This window comes from Rhinatrema bivittatum, chromosome 7 (assembly GCF_901001135.1).
Source record: "Rhinatrema bivittatum chromosome 7, aRhiBiv1.1, whole genome shotgun sequence".
Taxonomy (NCBI): domain Eukaryota; kingdom Metazoa; phylum Chordata; class Amphibia; order Gymnophiona; family Rhinatrematidae; genus Rhinatrema; species Rhinatrema bivittatum.
Genome location: NC_042621.1, coordinates 303625646 through 303646234, shown reverse-complemented (window position 1 = coordinate 303646234; position 20589 = coordinate 303625646). Strand labels below are relative to the sequence as shown.

Below are 20589 nucleotides of genomic sequence, written 5' to 3'. Positions count from 1 at the left end.
TGACCTCAAGCTCTGCTGTCAGGGTCTCTTCACTTGAGGAATTCCAATTTTCATCAGTACCCCCCTATAGTTCAGAGGGCAAGGCACTGTGCCCCCATCCAAGCAGTCCCCAATTCAAACCTCACTGCTGGCTGATCCTAATGCTCCTCCCAGCTTGGCTGGGCAGATGCCCTTGGATTATAGGGCCCTGATCTGGGCAATGGTGCTTGCCTGCATCCAAGCAAAGCACTATATGTTGTGGTGCCAGCTGGTCTGGTGGATGACATGGGAAGTTTCTCTTGGACATCAGCCGTAAGTGCACATGGTAAGGGTACTTGGCTATTTCAAGATTTCTCACTATGTTCTACTATAAATATTTATCATTTTTACAGCGCTACAGGCACACATAAGAGGGAGCCCTACTCCCTGGAGCTTACATCTAGTCAAGGCAGATATACATGACAGACAGTAGCTGTAAGGAGTATATGCTAGAGATACTGTATACTTTGGATTTAAAAGAAGTTTCAAAAAGTAAGTTTTTAGATTGGACTTGAATACAGCTAAAAAGGCAGCACGACGCACCAACTCAGGAAGTCTGATCCAGGCATACGGCACAGCAAGGTGGAAAGCCTGGAGTCGGAGATCAGTGGTGGAGGAGAAGGGGACAGACGATAAGCAGGGCTTGAGAGGAAGGGCGGGGGGAGAGAGAAGATAGGGAATGAGGAGCTGCGGAGAGAATGCATTGGTAGGGGACTAAGAGAAGCGTCTGCATTGGCATGGCCCAGTTTTCTCTCGGCACTTGTACTGTTTGTGGACCCTTGGGCCAAGGCAGGATTGGCACAATCTACAGGGAGGAGCCCTGTGGAGCTTCACCTACACCAGCCTTCAATCCCCTCGGCTTGAGCTTTTGGGTGCCGGGGCCAACAGGTGGGGGCCTCTGCTGATGGTGGAGAGGTTCGTCATAGGGTAGCTAGGTCGAAGCAGCATAGGGCAGGCATGTCCGGAGGCAGTCAAAGGTCAGTGGCAAGCTGCGGTCAAGCATATCCTAGATCAAGCTGAGGTCAAACCAGTTATCCGTCTGATAGGCAGGGCGGGAAGGCGAGGAGAAGAACGGGCGGGCAACAATGACACTGGAACTGAAGAAACAGTCACTGGAAGCCGCATACTCTACTTAAGAGTAGTGAGAACTATTGCTGAGGCAATGAGAGAGGGGCCTGGCTGCGTGAGGTCATCAGGAAGCACAGAGGGGCTTTTCCTGCTGTGGGCCCTTTAAATGCAGCAGCTTTGGCTGCACCCATGCCTAAGGAGGAGCGCGGCAAGAGGAGGTCGTCAGCATCCTGCTGCGAGGTGGGCCGGGGGCCCGGCTAGGAAGGTGAGGGCAGCAGTTCGCGGGGTTAACCCACAGACCCCCCCAAAACAGCACCGTTGTTCACTTTCAATCTTCGGTTGCGTCACCAGTGCCTGAACAGTTGTTCATTGGTCTAAAGCAGGGGTGGCCAGCTCCGGTCCTCGAGAGACACAGGCGGGCCAGGTTTTCAGGATATCCCCAATGAATATGCATGAGCTAGCTGTGCGTGCAAATCTAGCTCATGCATACTCACTGTGGATATCCTGAAAACCTGGCCTGCCTGGGTCTCTCGAGGATCAAATGTGGAACCAATTTCTCCAAGTAGGCAGGAAGTCCACATAAGGCAATGGATCAAAGCCGGAACTGGATTATTCTGTCAGGGCTGACCAGGGTGGGCTGAGGCCATGAACGGAGGATGGGTGTGTGCGATTCCCTCTCCAGACAGACAGACAGCCCGAGGCAGGTTCATGAGCTGAACGTGCAGAGTGGGAGGGGGCACACCCCGAGCCTCACAGGCCTCTTACCTTCGTAATCCTTGGTTTTGTTGTTCTGTGATTTCATTTTGAAACATCAGGTCTCTCCAAGCCTGTTGCAAAGTCTAACTGAGGTGAGAAGAGAGTCGGGGGGGGGGGGGGGGGGGGGTGGCTTCTACCATTTTTGGGTTTTCACAGAAACCCCCTAGATCCCCTCACAGCTGATAAAGCTTAGATAAAAGCTGTTAGGGTTTATTTGCCTGGAGTGAATGCACAAATGTTTAGGGTCTGGGACATGTGTTAATACTTGACAGTATTTGTACTGGGGCAATAGTCAAAGGTTCTTATATGAGTAAAATGTGTTTACCTATGTAAAACTGCTTTCTGAAAGCTGCCTCCCCTCCCATGCATGAAAACACGCAGCAAGGGGTGGAGTTAAGGCCCAGGGGAATGAAATCATCTCTAAAGGTTTAATGTGTTTCCCACATTGTGCATTTTCAAAAGTGCAGCTTGCAGTTCTGTGGGGCCCACGTTGTGTATCAAATGGCATCCGTGAACAGGACCCTGTGAGAGATCTCTCGTCATGAAAATGAATCGTCCGTGTCCACTGCTCAGTGGCTCAGAGAGGGTGGGATCCAGTGACTTGTTCAAGATCACAGAGACAGAACTATGGCCCTTGGGGATCTGAGCAGCTGCAGTCAAGAGACTGAGTGAGTGAGAGCAGCAGAGAGAGAACAATGAGTGATCATGATAGTGAGTGAATAACAAAGAGAGTGAGAACAATAAGTGAGCACAACACTGAGAGTAACAGAGAGTGAGAGTGATAGTGTGAGTTAGAACAATGAGTGACGGTAACAGTGAGTGAGAGTAGCAGAGTGAGAACAATGAGTGACTGTGATAGTGAGTGAATAACAAAGAGAGTGAGAACAATAACTGACAGTAACAGTGAGAGTAACAAAGAGTGAGAGTGATGGTGTCAGTGAGAACAATGAGTGGCTGTAACAGTGAGAGTAACCGAGAGTGACAGCGATGGTGTGAGTGAGAACAATGAATGACTGTAACAGTGAGTGACAGTAACCATAGGAGTAACAGAAAGTGAGGGTGATGGTGTGAGTGAGAAAAATGAGTGAGTGTGAGAGTAACAGAGATTGAGAGTGATGATGTGAGTGAGAACAATGAGTGACGGTAACAGTGAGTGAGAGTAGCAGAGTGAGAACAATGAGTGACTGTGATAGTGAGTGAATAACAAAGAGTGAGAACAATAAGAGTGATAAATCAATAAATCAATACAACTTCAATCTTCTATTAAACCCACCAGAAATCAATACCTCGCCACATTACAAACCCCTTCACCTAAATTATATAACCATGTTTCCACCAAAGCACGAGCGTTCTCTTTTGCTGGCCCTTTGTTATGGAATACTATGCCCACTGAACTGCGCCTTGAGCCATCTCCCAAAACATTCAAGCAAAAACTCAAGACATGGTTATTCACACATGCCTATACGTGAAATATATATGTTGATCCTCTCCCATTTTCTCACTGCCTTCTCTACCCTTCTCCCCCTGTCTAGACACCATCTCTAATTCTCCTACCTCTGTTCCCACTGTAAATACCTCTCTTTACAATTGCTATTAACTACTTTTGAAATGCTTTCTCCCCCCTCTTACTACATCTAATGTAGAACTACATCTCCTCTTAACCCTTTTCCCTTACCTCAGCCCCAATTTACTAGAATCCCGTTGCTACATCTCCTCCTAACCCTTTTCCCTTACCTCAGCCCCAATTTACTAGAATCCCTTTGCTCCCTAGCTCTGTTTAACTTACCTCAACTAATATACCCCCAAAGTATAGTTCTGTGTTTTTTAATAGATTCTACTTTTATTATATTTAAATATTTATATACATACTTTCGTTTAATATATAACTTGTTAAATATATAATCTGTTAAATGTACAATCTGTTAAATGTATAACGCTCCGGCGTAAGTTAAATCTGTTAAATCTGTTAAATCTGTTAAATGTATAACGCTCCGGCGTAAGTTCCTGTTCATTGTACACCGACGTGATATCTTTGATGAGCGGCGGTATATAAAAAATTATAAATAAAAATAAATAAATAAATAAATAACCGAGAGTGAGAGTAATGGTGTGAGTGAGAACAATGAATGACTGTAACAGTGAGTGACAGTAACCGTGGGAGTAACAGAAAGTGAGAATGATGGTGTGAATGAGAACAATGAGTGACTGTAACAGTGAGTGACAGTAAGCATGGGAGTAACAGAAAGTGAGGGTGATGGCGTGAGTGAGAAAAATGAGTGAGTGTGAGAGTAACAGAGAGTGAGAGTGATGGTTTAAGTGAGAACAATGAGTGACTGTAACAGTGAGTGACAGTAAGCATGGGAGTAACAGAAAGTGAGGGTGATGGTGTGAGTGAGAAAAATGAGTGAGTGTGAGAGTAACAGAGAGTGAGAGTGATGATGTGAGTGAGAATAATGAGTGATTGTAACAGTGAGAGACAGTAAGAGTGGGAGTAGCAGAAAGTGAAAGTGATGGTGTGAGTGAGAACAATGAGTGATTGTAACTGTGAGTGACAGTAAGCATGGGAGTAACAGAAAGTGAGGGTGATGGTGTGAGTGAGAACAATGAGTGAGTGTGAGAGTAACAGAGAGTGAGAGTGATGGTTTAAGTGAGAACAATGAGTGACTGTAACAGTGAGTGACAGTAAGCATGGGAGTAACAGAAAGTGAGGGTGATGGTGTGAGTGAGAACAATGAGTGAGTGTGAGAGTAACAGACAGTGAGAGTGATGGTTTAAGTGAGAAAAATGAGTGACTGTAACAGTGAGTGACAGTAAGCATGGGAGTAACAGAAAGTGAGGGTGATGGTGTGAGTGAGAACAATGAGTGAGTGTGAGAGTAACAGAGAGTGAGAGTGATGGTTTAAGTGAGAACAATGAGTGACTGTAACAGTGAGTGACAGTAAGCATGGGAGTAACAGAAAGTGAGGGTGATGGTGTGAGTGAGAAAAATGAGTGAGTGTGAGAGTAACAGAGAGTGAGAGTGATGGTTTAAGTGAGAACAATGAGTGACTGTAACAGTGAGTGACAGTAAGCATGGGAGTAACAGAAAGTGAGGGTGATGGTGTGAGTGAGAACAATGAGTGAGTGTGAGTAACAGAGAGTGAGAGTGATGGTTTAAGTGAGAACAATGAGTGACTGTAACAGTGAGTGACAGTAAGCATGGGAGTAACAGAAAGTGAGGGTGATGGTGTGAGTGAGAAAAATGAGTGAGTGTGAGAGTAACAGAGAGTGAGAGTGATGGTTTAAGTGAGAACAATGAGTGATTGTAACAGTGAGAGACAGTAAGAGTGGGAGTAGCAGAAAGTGAAAGTGATGGTGTGAGTGAGAACAATGAGTGATTGTAACTGTGAGTGACAGTAAGCATGGGAGTAACAGAAAGTGAGGGTGATGGTGTGAGTGAGAACAATGAGTGAGTGTGAGAGTAACAGAGAGTGAGAGTGATGGTTTAAGTGAGAACAATGAGTGACTGTAACAGTGAGTGACAGTAAGCATGGGAGTAACAGAAAGTGAGGGTGATGGTGTGAGTGAGAAAAATGAGTGAGTGTGAGAGTAACAGAGAGTGAGAGTGATGGTTTTAAGTGAGAACAATGAGTGATTGTAACAGTGAGAGACAGTAAGAGTGGGAGTAGCAGAAAGTGAAAGTGATGGTGTGAGTGAGAACAATGAGTGATTGTAACTGTGAGTGACAGTAAGCATGGGAGTAACAGAAAGTGAGGGTGATGGTGTGAGTGAGAAAAATGAGTGAGTGTGAGAGTAACAGAGAGTGAGAGTGATGGTTTAAGTGAGAACAATGAGTGACTGTAACAGTGAGTGACAGTAAGCATGGGAGTAACAGAAAGTGAGGGTGATGGTGTGAGTGAGAAAAATGAGTGAGTGTGAGAGTAACAGAGAGTGAGAGTGATGGTTTAAGTGAGAACAATGAGTGATTGTAACAGTGAGAGACAGTAAGAGTGGGAGTAGCAGAAAGTGAAAGTGATGGTGTGAGTGAGAAAAATGAGTGATTGTAAGAGTAACAGAGAGTGAAAGTGATGGTGTGAGTGAGAACAATGAGTGATTGTAACAGTGAGTGACAGTAAGAGTGAATGAGAGCAGCAGAGCGAGAACAATGAGTGACCGTATCAGTGAGAATAACAGAGAGTGATGGTGTGAATAAAACGAGAACAATGAGTGACCGTATCAGTGAGAATAACAGAGAGTGATGGTGTGAATAAAACGAGAACAATGAGTGACCGTATCAGTGAGAATAACAGAGAGTGATGGTGTGAGTAAAACGAGAACAATGAGTGACCGTATCAGTGAGAATAACAGAGAGTGATGGTGTGAATAAAACGAGAACAATGAGTGACCGTATCAGTGAGAATAACAGAGAGTGATGGTATGAGTAAAACAAGAACAATGAGTGACCGTATCAGTGAGAATAACAGAGAGTGATGGTGTGAATAAAACGAGAACAATGAGTGACCGTATCAGTGAGAATAACAGAGAGTGATGGTGTGAATAAAACGAGAACAATGAGTGACCGTATCAGTGAGAATAACAGAGAGTGATGGTGTGAGTAAAACGAGAACAATGAGTGAATGAAAAAGTGTCAGTAAGTGAGAAGAAGAGATTAACAATGTTAGAAGCGCCCGGCTCAGACACTACCTCGATCCAAGGGAAGAAATAAGACTAATGAAGGTATCGGGGGGGGGGAGGGGTTTGTAGGAAAAGGATTGGGGTGACCGTGGGGGGTTGGGGGAGGCTGAACACCTGATCAAAAGAATATCCAGTTATGTTTAAAGTTATTTGGCTATGGTTAGTCGGAAAACTTTAATCGGGGACACTCAGTGAGACGTTTATCACACAGAACAAGTTATCCGGCTAACTTGTCCACTAAACGTCCTACTGAATATGGACCGCCACATCTCAAAAAAGATAGAGCAGAATTACAAAAGGTAGAAAGGAGGGCAACCAAAAAGGGGATGGAACAACTCCCCTATGAGGAAAGACTAAAGAGGTTGGGACTTTTCAGCTTGGAGAAGAGACGGCTGAGGGGGGATATGATAGAGGTCTTTAAGATCATGAGTGGAGTGGAACAAGTAAAAGTTAATCAGTTGTTTTTTCTTTCAAAGAGTTCAAAGACCAGGGGACACACAATGAAGTTATTAGGTGATAAATTTAAAACTAATAAGAGAAAACATTTTTTTACTCAACGCATAATTAAGCTCTGGAATTCATTACCAGAGAATGTGGTGAAAGCTATTATTATAGCTGCACTTATAAAAAGGTTTGGACAAGTTCCTGGAGGAAAAATCCATTAACCATTATTAAGGTGGAGTTGCAGGAATCCAATGCTTATCCCTGGGATAAGCAGCTTGGAATCTCTCTACCGCCTGGGATCCTGCCAGGTATTTGTGACCTGGATTGGCCACTGTTGGAAACAGGGGTACTGGGTTTTACGGAGCCTTGATCTGACCCAGTGTGGCAAGAACTTATGTTCTTAGGTACTGACAACGTGGGCCTAGTGGATTCACCTGCTAGGCTGCGTCAATCACCCCTCAGTCTCAAGGGGTCACCCACTGTGATAACTATATTGAAAGAGGGCTTGTAAATTGTCATTGACTTCAATTTAAAATCAACTAACTGTAAAGTTATGTTGGAAGTGCACCCTGAGTCCAGCATGCTTTTTACTGTTAATGTTGAAGACTCTTATAACAACACTCAAGGCCTTGGAGTTTATGGAGTGCAGGAAGTGTGGGCATCATACGCCCTTGGGGTCTAGAACTCAGCCCAGGGGTTACAACAGTAAGACTCAGTGGGCAGGGTATACAGAGACTGAACCCTTTTTTCTCCCCAGCCAAGAGCCAGCAAGGACTGGAACCAGTAAGAGCTTAGCTTTAGGAAGAGGCAGCGGGTGCCTGAGGACTAACTGGAGGGTGAAAATCAGGCAGCGGAGTATGGATGCGGAGAACCAATGTGATTAACTGCACAGTAAGCGAGGACAAGGTGTTCCCGGCGGATATGCGGAGGGAAAGATAACCACCGGATGAAACAGAGGAGAGGTGTGGCGGGAGACATTGATCACCCCCTCGAGATGCCGTCATGCGGGCTGAATACCAGGAATGTGCTGCCCGGCCGTCCATCCCAGATAAGAGCACAGGAATCTTTCAGAAGCACTGAGCTATAAACCGCACCGGGACACTGTGTACGGGAAAGGCCCTACCCGACTCTAAATTATACCAATTACTAAACTGGTAGCTGTGTGCCTGCCGCCTGAGGGAAAAGCAGGAGTCAGTTTCCAAGTGCTGATGCCTTCTTCCCACATACGTATTACGTTTCAGCAGCACCCAGGAAGCGCGGTGTGCAAGCCACTACCTCCCAGGCCAGCAGGTCCTTGGAGAATTTACAGGCCTGTCTGAATGATCAGTAGCTAGGCTGGACCAGTCACTGCAAGGAGACACGCACGCGTCCCATGGCACTTCACCCCTATCAGCCCCCCAGAAACGGATACAAAAAAATCTTCACGTGTCTGGGTTTGGCACATTCAGGCTTTACCCAGTAGTCAACAATCATTTCCGTCTATGGTCCATACGGGGATAATATTTCTTTCCGATCCTTCCTGTTGGTCAATAGTCACATCCGTATACAGATATTATGGTGGCATCTCCTTTCTTAGTCCTCCATTCACCTCTACATACAGAAAGTACGCTGGCAGTTTCTATTCCTGGTTCTATCTGTTGGCCAATGGTTAGCTCTACACCTACGAGCCGTAGAGTGAAACAGAATGATAAGTTGTATTCTTAAACCTCTGCATTGGTCATTAGCCAAGGGGAGAAAGACAATTACAACCTTCTCTCTGTAACGATTCAGCCGGGAAGGGGAGCACCAGGAAACCTACAGCGAGAAAAGCTGGCGCCGCCCGGGACCAGCCAGTGGATTAACCATCAATACCATCGGTGAGAAGGCAGCCAGAATACGGCGACATTAGAGCAAGGCGGTAGGTGGTGGTCGTTGTCCTCATCGGCTGAGTAGACTAGAGGAAAGGCCTGGCGGCATCGTGACACCAGAAGCCACACTGGGCCTCTCAGAGGTGCTGGGCCCTGCAGCTGAAGTGCTTGAAAACACAAGAGGTGAACAACTTTCCACCCCAGAAGCAGGTGAGTGCCCAGAGCTGCACTCGTCTCAAAAATAACGTGGTTAGCCTTCCACGGTCAGCGGGCTTGCTGGAGGGCAGAGGAAACCATTTCCCCAGGAAGGGGACACGTGGGTGGGGTAGGACCAGGCACCCAGGTAGGGAAGAGCCTTCGGAGAGGGTGTGGCATGCAGCGGCTGAAGGGTGGGACCTGCATTCGTTTCAAAACAAAACGAAAGAAAAAATGCCAATGAAATTTGTTTCTGTTGCTGTTTCATGTCGCTTGCTGTTTTGTGCACAGAATTTGCAAACTGTGCACGCGGAATGGAAATAGTGCCCACAAAATAATTCCATTAATCAAGCAAGTCGTTGGTAACCTGAAGGATTCCCGCTGCCTCCTCTTCACTGTAAGGGAGCCTTGGGTGGCCCTTTCCTTGCCAGCAGCTATTTTCTGTGGCGATGGGGCCTTCCGTTTAGTCCTCGAGCCACTTCTGTTACATCCACTTTACTAGCGGCCACGACAGCTCTCTCTCTCTCTCTCAGGATAAGGATTTTAGCATTTTTTCGCTCGCTCTTTATCGAGCAGATCTTCCACCGCACCTGGCAGCAAGTTCTCTACCGCTCCCTTCCCTTTAATATATTCCAAGGGTTTAGGAGCCAAATTTCAAGAATTAGGACCCTGAATCGGCCCTTCTGCAAAGGGTTGTGCACCAGCTTAAAAAGTGGATGGCTGCAGGGGGGGAGCTGGGGGGAGAGGGAGTTAGGGGTCTAACCCTGATTTTCAGCGCCGGCCACCTAACTTGGCTGCTTAAATCCAGGCAAACGAGTTGCAAATTTAGGGGCATTTTCAGGTGAAAACTTAGGTTCCTAAATGTGGCTGCAAACAGCCCTAGACGTAGGTGTTTTCTTGCACGCTGACTCCCGAGTGACCTGGTCCTGCCCTCCTGCTGCAGCGGCTCGGTTATAATGGCAGGAATAGCGTGCCTGATATTGACGCCCTCTTGGGCCTCGTTACTGTAATTATTGTCATTATATTGGTATAATTACTGGACTTGTCGGCGCTCAGGCTTTGTGGGATACAAATTCAACCAACTTCTATTTGCTGCTGCACAGTAATTGCTGAGGAACAATGGCTGTTTAAATAATTATCCCCCAGCCCTTATGGGGACGCTTCAGTGACCTTGCACGGCTGCTGAGAGTCATTGCCTCGCTCACTCCCTCCCAGGCTCGGCTGCTCTCACGCCCCGCACCCTGACCCAGCTGCAGCTGGACGGCCCCGGGGGCGCGGGCGGCCACACAGACGCGGCCGGAGCCGGAGCTGGAACCTGGAGGGTGAGGACGGCCTGCGGCCTGTTTCTGTTGGCCCTGCCGTTTTAAGAATAAATCCCTCCTTGAACCCGGTCACCACAAAGTGTGATCCAGATCCGCACCTACTCCTGCCCTCAGCACTGACAAGCCCAGCCCCGAGGGTCAGGATTATTTTTACAGGCTTAACAGCAGTAGGTGGCAAGGAAGTGAACGTGCCCAGCTTAGCAGGCTCGTGCTATTTATTTAGTTATGGCGTTTATAGACCGCCATCCTGTGACCAATCGTAAATGTTTACAAAAAGGTATTCAATTCACACGAGCGCGTTATTTACTCTTCACATGCACAATAACGTCGTGGGCACGATATTCGGGACAGGCTCAAAATTACTGCACAGCCCATTCAGCAGCGCTTTGATGTGCTTCCACCGACTATGGGATTTTCAGAAGAGCGCAGCTCGCACAGCAAGTGCCCGATAATCTGAGATAGGCTTTAGGCATGCGGGCAGCTGCCTACTTAGGCTCCTACTGACAAATAACCCCAGTGTGCTCTCATGCCGGCTGGCACTGGGTGGAGCGCTATTGTTTTGGTTCATTTCTTGGACATGGCACTGTCTTAGAAGGAAGCCCTCGCGTGGGGATGCCGGCAGCCACTAAACCTCTGGGATTATCGTCCTCTTACACCATCTCTAAGGCTGACCCTGAACCTATGGCCACGTCGGGCTCCCAGGCCATAGGTTCGGCGGCACTACCTCAAACAATGTGGCTTAAATCTGAAACGTATCAGAGTAGGATACAGGATGGATCCGTGCCCAAGTTATTTTACAGCCCCACCAGCTCTGCATAAATTCTCAGTCTCCATGATGGTCAGACACCCCCCATGGTGACTCTGTGCCTCTTTCCACAGCACTGACCAGCATCTTGGTGTTACATCATGCCACTGCATCACCCAGGGTCCCATGATGTCATATTGTATGAAATCATCAACCACTGTTTATGAAACTTCATCACACAGGTGGCATCTTTGTGGCTACAAGCCTATCATTATACCTGGGAACTCTCTAGGTTTGACCTGGAGACTCTGGAATTCTAAAACAAATTGCCAAGTCTCTGGAAAAACAGTGGAAAACTCCAGGATGCAGCTGAAGGGGCCTGCATGGGCCCCAGAAAAGGAAGTTATGTTGGCTGAGCCCATGCGGGCAGGAAGGAAGCGGAGCAGTTGCCGTGTTCGTTTAGGGCCGCAGCAGCAGAAGAAGCAGTAAGCGCTGTCGTCCCGGGCCTGTCCTAAGGTGCTGCAGTAGCGTTGGCCGGTGCAGCCAAAACCGTGCCTGCCTGACAGGAGAAGCTGCCGCTGCTGGGGAGAAGGAAGAGAAAATGAGTGTGAATGAGCATGAATATGAGAGAGTGGGAGAATGAGCTTGTGAGTGTGTGAGCGTGTGTGAGAGTGAGTGAGCATGAATATGAGAGAGCGGGAGAATGAGCTTGTGAGTGTGTGAGAGCGAGTGAGCATGAATATGAGAGAGCGGGAGAATGAGCTTGTGAGTGTGTGAGCGTGTGTGAGAGTGAGAGAGCATGAATATGAGAGAGCGGGAGAATGAGCTTGTGAGTGTGTGAGAGCGAGTGAGCATGAATATGAGAGAGCGGGAGAATGAGCTTGTGAGTGTGTGAGAGCGAGTGAGCATGAATATGAGAGAGCGGGAGAATGAGCTTGTGAGTGTGTGAGAGCGAGTGAGCATGAATATGAGAGAGCGGGAGAATGAGCTTGTGAGTGTGTGAGAGAGAGTGAGAGTGAGTGAGCATGTGAGTGTATTAGAGTGAGTGTGAGAGAGGGAATAAGCAGGTGTGGGAAAATGAGAGGAGAGAGTGAGTGATTTGAGAGTGTGTGTGTGTATGAGAAGAGAAAGTCTGTATACAACCCCTTCTCCTGTTCAAATCCTATCCCCACAATCTCAGGGTCAACCAAATGAAAAGTTCACAGGTATTCCCATAAGGCACCATTGAAAGAGCCACGGCAGGCTGGTGCCGCAGGGCACTGCACACGCAGGGAGACCTGCCCTAACCCCTTTCCTACTCCACATGGGGGTGGGATTTCTCCTCCGTGACGTCACAGGGATGTCCTCAACACCCTCTGCTCTCAGTCCCCACCAGCGCCCTCTTCACAACCTCTCTGATCCCTCCACCCCTGCCACACTGCCTCCGGTTGATGCTGATTCGATCTCCACGTGACAGATCCTGGCTACGTTCACGGTGGGAAGTTTCCCCCCTACAACTTTCCTTCAGCCTGGCAGTCACTTCCGAAGAAGAGACCCGTGCGCTCACAAAGCTCACGCACCACGTCGTCTTCTCTCCTACTCTTAAAAAAATAAAACAAAAATGTTTTGACCTATATAATATATATGGGATCCAGTAAACCGCCTTGATTTCTATGAGAAAGGTCGTTTATTAAGTCTATTAAACTATTATTAGTGAAAGTGTGTTTTGTGCAGTGTAGGCCTATATAATATATATGGGATCCAGTAAATACCTTGATTACCATGAGAAAGGTCATTTATTAAGTCTATTAAACTATTATTAGTGAAAGTGTGTTTTGTGCAGTGTAGGCCTATATAATATATATGGGATCCAGTAAATACCTTGATTACTATGAGAAAGGTCGTTTATTAAGTCTATTAAACTATTATTAGTGAAAGTGTGTGTTGTGCAGTGTAGGCCTATATAATATATATGGGATCCAGTAAACCGCCTTGATTACTATGAGAAAGGTCGTTTATTAAGTCTATTAAACTATTATTAGGGAAAGTGTGTTTTGTGCAGTGTAGGCCTATATAATATATATGGGATCCAGTAAACCGCCTTGATTACTATGAGAAAGGTCGTTTATTAAGTCTATTAAACTATTATTAGTGACAGTGTGTTTTGTGCAGTGTAGGCCTATATAATATATATGGGATCCAGTAAACCGCCTTGATTACTATGAGAAAGGTCGTTTATTAAGTCTATTAAACTATTATTAGTGAAAGTGTGTTTTGTGCAGCGTAGGCCTATATAATATATATGGGATCCAGTAAACCGCCTTGATTACTATGAGAAAGGTCGTTTATTAAGTCTATTAAACTATTATTAGTGAAAGTGTGTTTTGTGCAGCGTAGGCCTATATAATATATATGGGATCCAGTAAACCGCCTTGATTACTATGAGAAAGGTCATTTATTAAGTCTATTAAACTATTATTAGTGAAAGTGTATTTTGTGCAGTGTAGGCCTATATAATATATATGGGATCCAGTAAACCGCCTTGATTACTATGAGAAAGGTCATTTATTAAGTCTATTAAACTATTATTAGTGAAAGTGTGTTTTGTGCAGTGTAGGCCTATATAATATATATGGGATCCAGTAAATACCTTGATTACTAGGAGAAAGGTCGTTTATTAAGTCTATTAAACTATTATTAGTGAAAGTGTGTTTTGTGCAGTGTAGGCCTATATAATATATATGGGATCCAGTAAACCGCCTTGATTACTGTGAGAAAGGTCGTTTATTAAGTCTATTAAACTATTATTAGTGAAAGTGTGTTTTGTGCAGTGTAGGCCTATATAATATATATGGGATCCAGTAAACCACCTTGATTACTATGAGAAAGGTCGTTTATTAAGTCTATTAAACTATTATTAGTGAAAATGTGTGTTGTGCAGTGTAGGCCTATATAATATATATGGGATCCAGTAAACCGCCTTGATTACTATGAGAAAGGTCGTTTATTAAGTCTATTAAACTATTATTAGTGACAGTGTGTTTTGTGCAGCGTAGGCCTATATAATATATATGGGATCCAGTAAACTGCCTTGATTACTATGAGAAAGGTCGTTTATTAAGTCTATTAAACTATTATTAGTGACAGTGTGTTTTGTGCAGTGTAGGCCTATATAATATATATGGGATCCAGTAAACCGCCTTGATTACTATGAGAAAGGTCGTTTATTAAGTCTATTAAACTGTTATTAGTGAAAGTGTGTTTTGTGCAGTGTAGGCCTATATAATATATATGGGATCCAGTAAACCGCCTTGATTACTATGAGAAAGGTCGTTTATTAAGTCTATTAAACTATTATTAGTGACAGTGTGTTTTGTGCAGTGTAGGCCTATATAATATATATGGGATCCAGTAAACCGCCTTGATTACTATGAGAAAGGTCGTTTATTAAGTCTATTAAACTATTATTAGTGACAGTGTGTTTTGTGCAGTGTAGGCCTATATAATATATATGGGATCCAGTAAACCGCCTTGATTACTATGAGAAAGGTCGTTTATTAAGTCTATTAAACTATTATTAGTGACAGTGTGTTTTGTGCAGTTTAGGCCTATATAATATATATGGGATCCAGTAAACCGCCTTGATTACTATGAGAAAGGTCGTTTATTAAGTCTATTAAACTATTATTAGTGACAGTGTGTTTTGTGCAGTTTAGGCCTATATAATATATATGGGATCCAGTAAACCGCCTTGATTACTATGAGAAAGGTCGTTTATTAAGTCTATTAAACTATTATTAGTGACAGTGTGTTTTGTGCAGTGTAGGCCTATATAATATATATGGGATCCAGTAAACCGCCTTGATTACTATGAGAAAGGTCGTTTATTAAGTCTATTAAACTATTATTAGTGACAGTGTGTTTTGTGCAGTGTAGGCCTATATAATGTATATGTTGTTATGGGAAGTTAATGCATTTTAAAATGGAAAATAATGCATAAAAGTTTTAATTATGTGGGGAAGGAGGAATGAGAGGCTGTAATGTTTGTCTAGACCAGTGATGGCAAACTCCAGGCCTCGAGTGCCACAAACAGGCCAGGTTTTCAGGAGATCCACCATGAATATGCAGGAGAGAGATTTGCATGCACTACCTCCATAGTATGCAAATCTGTCTCATGCATTATTCATGGTGGATCTCCTGAAAACCTGGCCTGTTTGTGGCACTCGAGGCCTGGAGTTTGCCATCACTGGTCTGTGGCATCTAATACCCCTGCATCAGCCCTAAGAGGGAGTGTGTCTCACACACAGACCCCCACCATTCACCGACCTCTCTCACCCCCAGGGGGCAGATCCTGGGGAAGGGGGGGCAGGCAGGCAACAGGGAATGGAGGAGTCCTGGTTCTAGACCCAGGAGGTGAGGCGGCCAAAGGCTGCCCCGCCCCCATTAAACATTGCTCCGCATGCCAAAGACCGAGAACAAGAAAACCTCAGGCCCAATAACCGAGTGGTCAGAGCAGTGACCTGCAAACAAGGGAGGCCAGGGTTCAAATCCTACTGCCACTCCTTGTGACCTTGGGCTTAACCTTCCATTGCCTTCCCCCTGCCCTGGCCCTCTGTGATTTCACCTGCATTGGACCATGGGGGTGGGCGGTGCCATTTCATCCCTCGCCTCAGGCAGCAGACGTGGGCGTGGTCAGCTGCCACAGTGCCCAAGGATCCACCCAAACACCATTAACCATAACACCCATCTCCCTCCCCCCAAGTCTTGCAGGTGCAATCGGACCTCCAGGGAGTGGAGGCTGCTGAAGGCCCCTTCCCCACCCCCGTTTTCAGGACAAGTCGATGGGTAGACGTACCTGTATAGAGAAGCCAGGCTTTGCCTCGAACTCGTGCTCCTCCTCCCACAGCAACGTTGCCAGCAGCCGCTGGGTAAAAGACAAGCAGCGGTCCTGCCACAAACACACAAAAGAGGCTGCGTATTAGGGACAGGGGCGAAGGAGCAGGTTTCGCTCGTGCGCGTTCAAGGCAATAGGAAGAATCTGATGCTGCGGGAGGCCTCTCATCCCGGCGGGACTGCAGCCGGAACGCTTGGAAACAGGGAAGCCGGGCTCAGCAAGAGACCTGGGAAGTGAAAGCGGGAAAGCGACTCAATCAATGTAAAAAGTGCACACCTCCGCCAGCAGAGGCACACGCGGTGCTCAGGGGCTCACGTGCAGGTCTCCGTAAATATCATACATGACAAGCTGAGAACAGTCCTCTCCTTTCAGGCACTACCAAGGCTGCTTCTCTGAAAACTGGCAAATGCAAAGTCTACACATGAAATGAGTTTGTGCGTTCTGGGGGGGAGGGGTTATGTGTGCAAATCAAATGTACATGCAATGTTTTTCCTCCCCTGAGCAGGACATCCCAACGACCCCCGAATGCCGTGTGCAGGGGTCCGTGGATGGTGCTACGCAACCCGTGCGGGCTGAGGAGCTGACACGTGAGGGCCAGATTTAACGCCCATGACTAGCAAGTTCCAGAAGCCGACCTGCTGCGTGCCCCCAGCTCAGGACTGTGGCTGTGATAAATGGGCAAAGTGAGATTGGAGGGGATACAAAATAGGATAAAAAACATTCCCAGGATCCAAATGAGATGGAAGGAGCACGGAGACATCGATGCCCCCCTCAATCAATGTAAAAAAGGAGATACGCTGAGATTAGAAATGACTGATGACTGCCTCTACCACTCTCCCGCTAGAAATTAGAATAGTGTTGTGTGTCATCAGCAGACACAGGGAAGTATGCTCATGGGGATCGTGCTACCCGTGGAGGGGTCTCCCAGGATGGTGCTGTGGCCCCTTTGTAACTGATTTCCCCAGGGATGGAGCTGTCAGTGGATGAGGCTCTGTGGATGGCAGTGTGCAGGGGTCTCCCAGGATGGTGCTGTGGCACCTTTGTAACTGATTTCCCAGGGATGGAGCTGTCAGTGGATGAGGCTCTGTGGATGGCAGTGTGCAGGGGTCCGTGGATGGTGCTGTGGCCCCTTTGTAACTGATTTCCCCAGGGATGGAGCTGTCAGTGGATGAGGCTCTGTGGATGGCAGTGTGCAGGGGTCCGTGGATGGTGCTGTGGCCCCTTTGTAACTGATTTCCCAGGGATGGAGATGACAGTGGATGAGGCTCTGTGGATGGCAGTGTGCAGGGGTCCGTGGATGGCGCTGTGGCCCCTTTGTAACTGATTTCCCAGGGATGGAGCTATCAGTGGATGAGGCTCTGTGGATGGCAGTGTGCAGGGGTCCGTGGATGGTGCTGTGGCCCCTTTGTAACTGATTTCCCCAGGGATGGAGCTGTCAATGGATGAGGCTCTGTGGATGGCAGTGTGCAGGGGTCCGTGGATGGTGCTGTGGCCCCTTTGTAACTGATTTCCCAGGGATGGAGATGACAGTGGATGAGGCTGTGTGGATGGCAGTGTGCAGGGGTCCGTGGATGGCGCTGTGGCCCCTTTGTAACTGATTTCCCAGGGATGGAGCTGTCAGTGGATGAGGCTCTGTGGATGGCAGTGTGCAGGGGTCTGTGGATGGTGCTGTGGCACCTTTGTAACTGATTTCCCAGGGATGGAGCTGACAGTGGATGAGGCTCTGTGGATGGCAGTGTGCAGGGGTCCGTGGATGGCGCTGTGGCCCCTTTGTAACTGATTTCCCCAGGGATGGAGCTGTCAGTGGATGAGGCTCTGTGGATGGCAGTGTGCAGGGGTCCGTGGATGGTGCTGTGGCACCTTTGTAACTGATTTTCCAGGGATGGAGCTGTCAGTGGATGAGGCTCTGTGGATGGCAGTGTGCTGGGGTCCGTGGATGGTGCTGTGGCACCTTTGTTACTGATTTCCCCAGGGATGGAGCTGTCAGTGGATGAGGCTCTGTGGATGGCAGTGTGCAAGGGTCCGTGGATGGTGCTGTGGCACCTTTGTAACTGATTTCCCCAGGGATGGAGCTGTCAGTGGATGAGGCTCTGTGGATGGCAGTGTGCAGGGGTCCGTGGATGGTGCTGTGGCACCTTTGTAACTGATTTCCCCAGGGATGGAGCTGTCAGTGGATGAGGCTCTGTGGATGGCAGTGTGCAGGGGTCCGTGGATGGTGCTGTGGCACCTTTGTAACTGATTTCCCAGGGATGGAGCTGTCAGTGGATGAGGCTCTGTGGATGGCAGTGTGCAGGGGTCCGTGGATGGTGCTGTGGCCCCTTTGTAACTGATTTCCCCAGGGATGGAGCTGTCAGTGGATGAGGCTCTGTGGATGGCAGTGTGCAGGGGTCCGTGGATGGTGCTGTGGCACCTTTGTAACTGATTTCCCAGGGATGGAGCTGTCAGTGGATGAGGCTCTGTGGATGGCAGTGTGCAGGGGTCCGTGGATGGTGCTGTGGCCCCTTTGTAACTGATTTCCCAGGGATGGAGCTGTCAGTGGATGAGGCTCTGTGGATGGCAGTGTGCAGGGGTCCGTGGATGGTGCTGTGGCCCCTTTGTAACTGATTTCCCAGGGATGGAGATGACAGTGGATGAGGCTCTGTGGATGGCAGTGTGCAGGGGTCCGTGGATGGCGCTGTGGCCCCTTTGTAACTGATTTCCCAGGGATGGAGCTGTCAGTGGATGAGGCTCTGTGGATGGCAGTGTGCAGGGGTCCGTGGATGGTGCTGTGGCCCCTTTGTAACTGATTTCCCAGGGATGGAGCTGTCAGTGGATGAGGCTCTGTGGATGGCAGTGTGCAGGGGTCCGTGGATGGTGCTGTGGCACCTTTGTAACTGATTTCCCAGGGATGGAGCTGTCAGTGGATGAGGCTCTGTGGATGGCAGTGTGCAGGGGTCCGTGGATGGCGCTGTGGCACCTTTGTAACTGATTTCCCAGGGATGGAGCTGTCAGTGGATGAGGCTCTGTGGATGGCAGTGTGCAGGGGTCCGTGGATGGCGCTGTGGCCCCTTTGTAACTGATTTCCCAGGGATGGGGCTGTCAGTGGATGGGGCTCTGTGGATGGCAGTGTGCAGGGGTCCGTGGATGGTGCTGTGGCCCCTTTGTAACTGATTTCCCAGGGATGGAGCTGTCAGTGGATGAGGCTCTGTGGATGGCAGTGTGCAGGCATCCGTGGATGACGCTGTGGCACCTTTGTAACTGATTTCCCAGGGATGGAGCTGTCAGTGGATGAGGCTCTGTGGATGGCAGTGTGCAGGGGTCCGTGGATGGTGCTGTGGCACCTTTGTAACTGATTTCCCCAGGGATGGAGCTGTCAGTGGATGAGGCTCTGTGGATGGCAGTGTGCAGGGGTCCGTGGATGGTGCTGTGGCACCTTTGTAACTGATTTCCCAGGGATGGAGCTGTCAGTGGATGAGGCTCTGTGGATGGCAGTGTGCAGGGGTCCGTGGATGGTGCTGTGGCACCTTTGTAACTGATTTCCCAGGGATGGAGCTGTCAGTGGATGAGGCTCTGTGGATGGCAGTGTGCAGGGGTCCGTGGATGGCGCTGTGGCACCTTTGTAACTGATTTCCCAGGGATGGAGCTGTCAGTGGATGAGGCTCTGTGGATGGCAGTGTGCAGGGGTCCGTGGATGGCGCTGTGGCACCTTTGTAACTGATTTCCCAGGGATGGAGCTGTCAGTGGATGAGGCTCTGTGGATGGCAGTGTGCAGGGGTCCGTGGATGGTGCTGTGGCCCCTTTGTAACTGATTTCCCAGGGATGGAGCTGTCAGTGGATGAGGCTCTTTGGATGGCAGTGTGCAGGCATCCGTGGATGACGCTGTGGCACCTTTGTAACTGATTTCCCAGGGATGGAGCTGTCAGTGGATGAGGCTCTGTGGATGGCAGTGTGCAGGGGTCCGTGGATGGTGCTGTGGCACCTTTGTAACTGATTTCCCCAGGGATGGAGCTGTCAGTCGATGAGGCTCTGTGGATGGCAGTGTGCAGGGGTTCGTGGATGGTGCTGTGGCCCCTTTGTAACTGATTTCCCAGGGATGGAGCTGTCAGTGGATGAGGCTCTGTGGATGGCAGTGTGCAGGCATCCGTGGATGACGCTGTGGCACCTTTGTAACTGATTTCCCAGGGATGGAGCTGTCAGTGGATGAGGCTCTGTGGATGGCAGTGTGCAGGGGTCCGTGGATGGTGCTGTGGCACCTTTGTAACTGATTTCCCCAGGGATGGAGCTGTCAGTGGAGTGGTTTCTGTGTTCTAGCTTGGAAACAAACACATATTTACCCAGTTTTAGTAGGAAATATGTATTGCTGCTAATGAATTAAAGGTTAAGTGACAACTTTTGTTTATGGCACTCGTCTGCTTCAGCTTATGAACTGACGAGTGGATTAACCTTTAATTAGCCTTGGCAATCTCGCAGCCCCCTTTAACGGGAATTGTTCCTCCTCCTCCCACGGCATTTCCCAGAGAATCTCAGGGCTGAGGACGCAGCGGGCTTTGTTTGGCTTCGTTAATATTATGCAGATGAGATGCTCTCTGCACATTACCTGCTAACGTCTCCTTTTCTGCCTTTTTTTTTTTTTTCCTGCGGATCCTTCCTCCTCCGCCTGGTGATTTG

At 48.0% G+C, this 20589-nt stretch overlaps 1 protein-coding gene across 1 annotated transcript in view; it reads right to left on the bottom strand.

Annotated features, from left to right (window-relative positions):
• The window catches only part of LOC115096241, a 120051-nt gene that overhangs the window by 47760 nt on the left and 51702 nt on the right, over positions 1-20589 (bottom strand). Inside the window, exon 6 of the mRNA XM_029610749.1 lies at positions 15904-15996. Within this exon, the coding sequence (XP_029466609.1) occupies positions 15904-15996 (93 nt within the window). The remainder of the gene's footprint in view (positions 1-15903; positions 15997-20589) is intronic.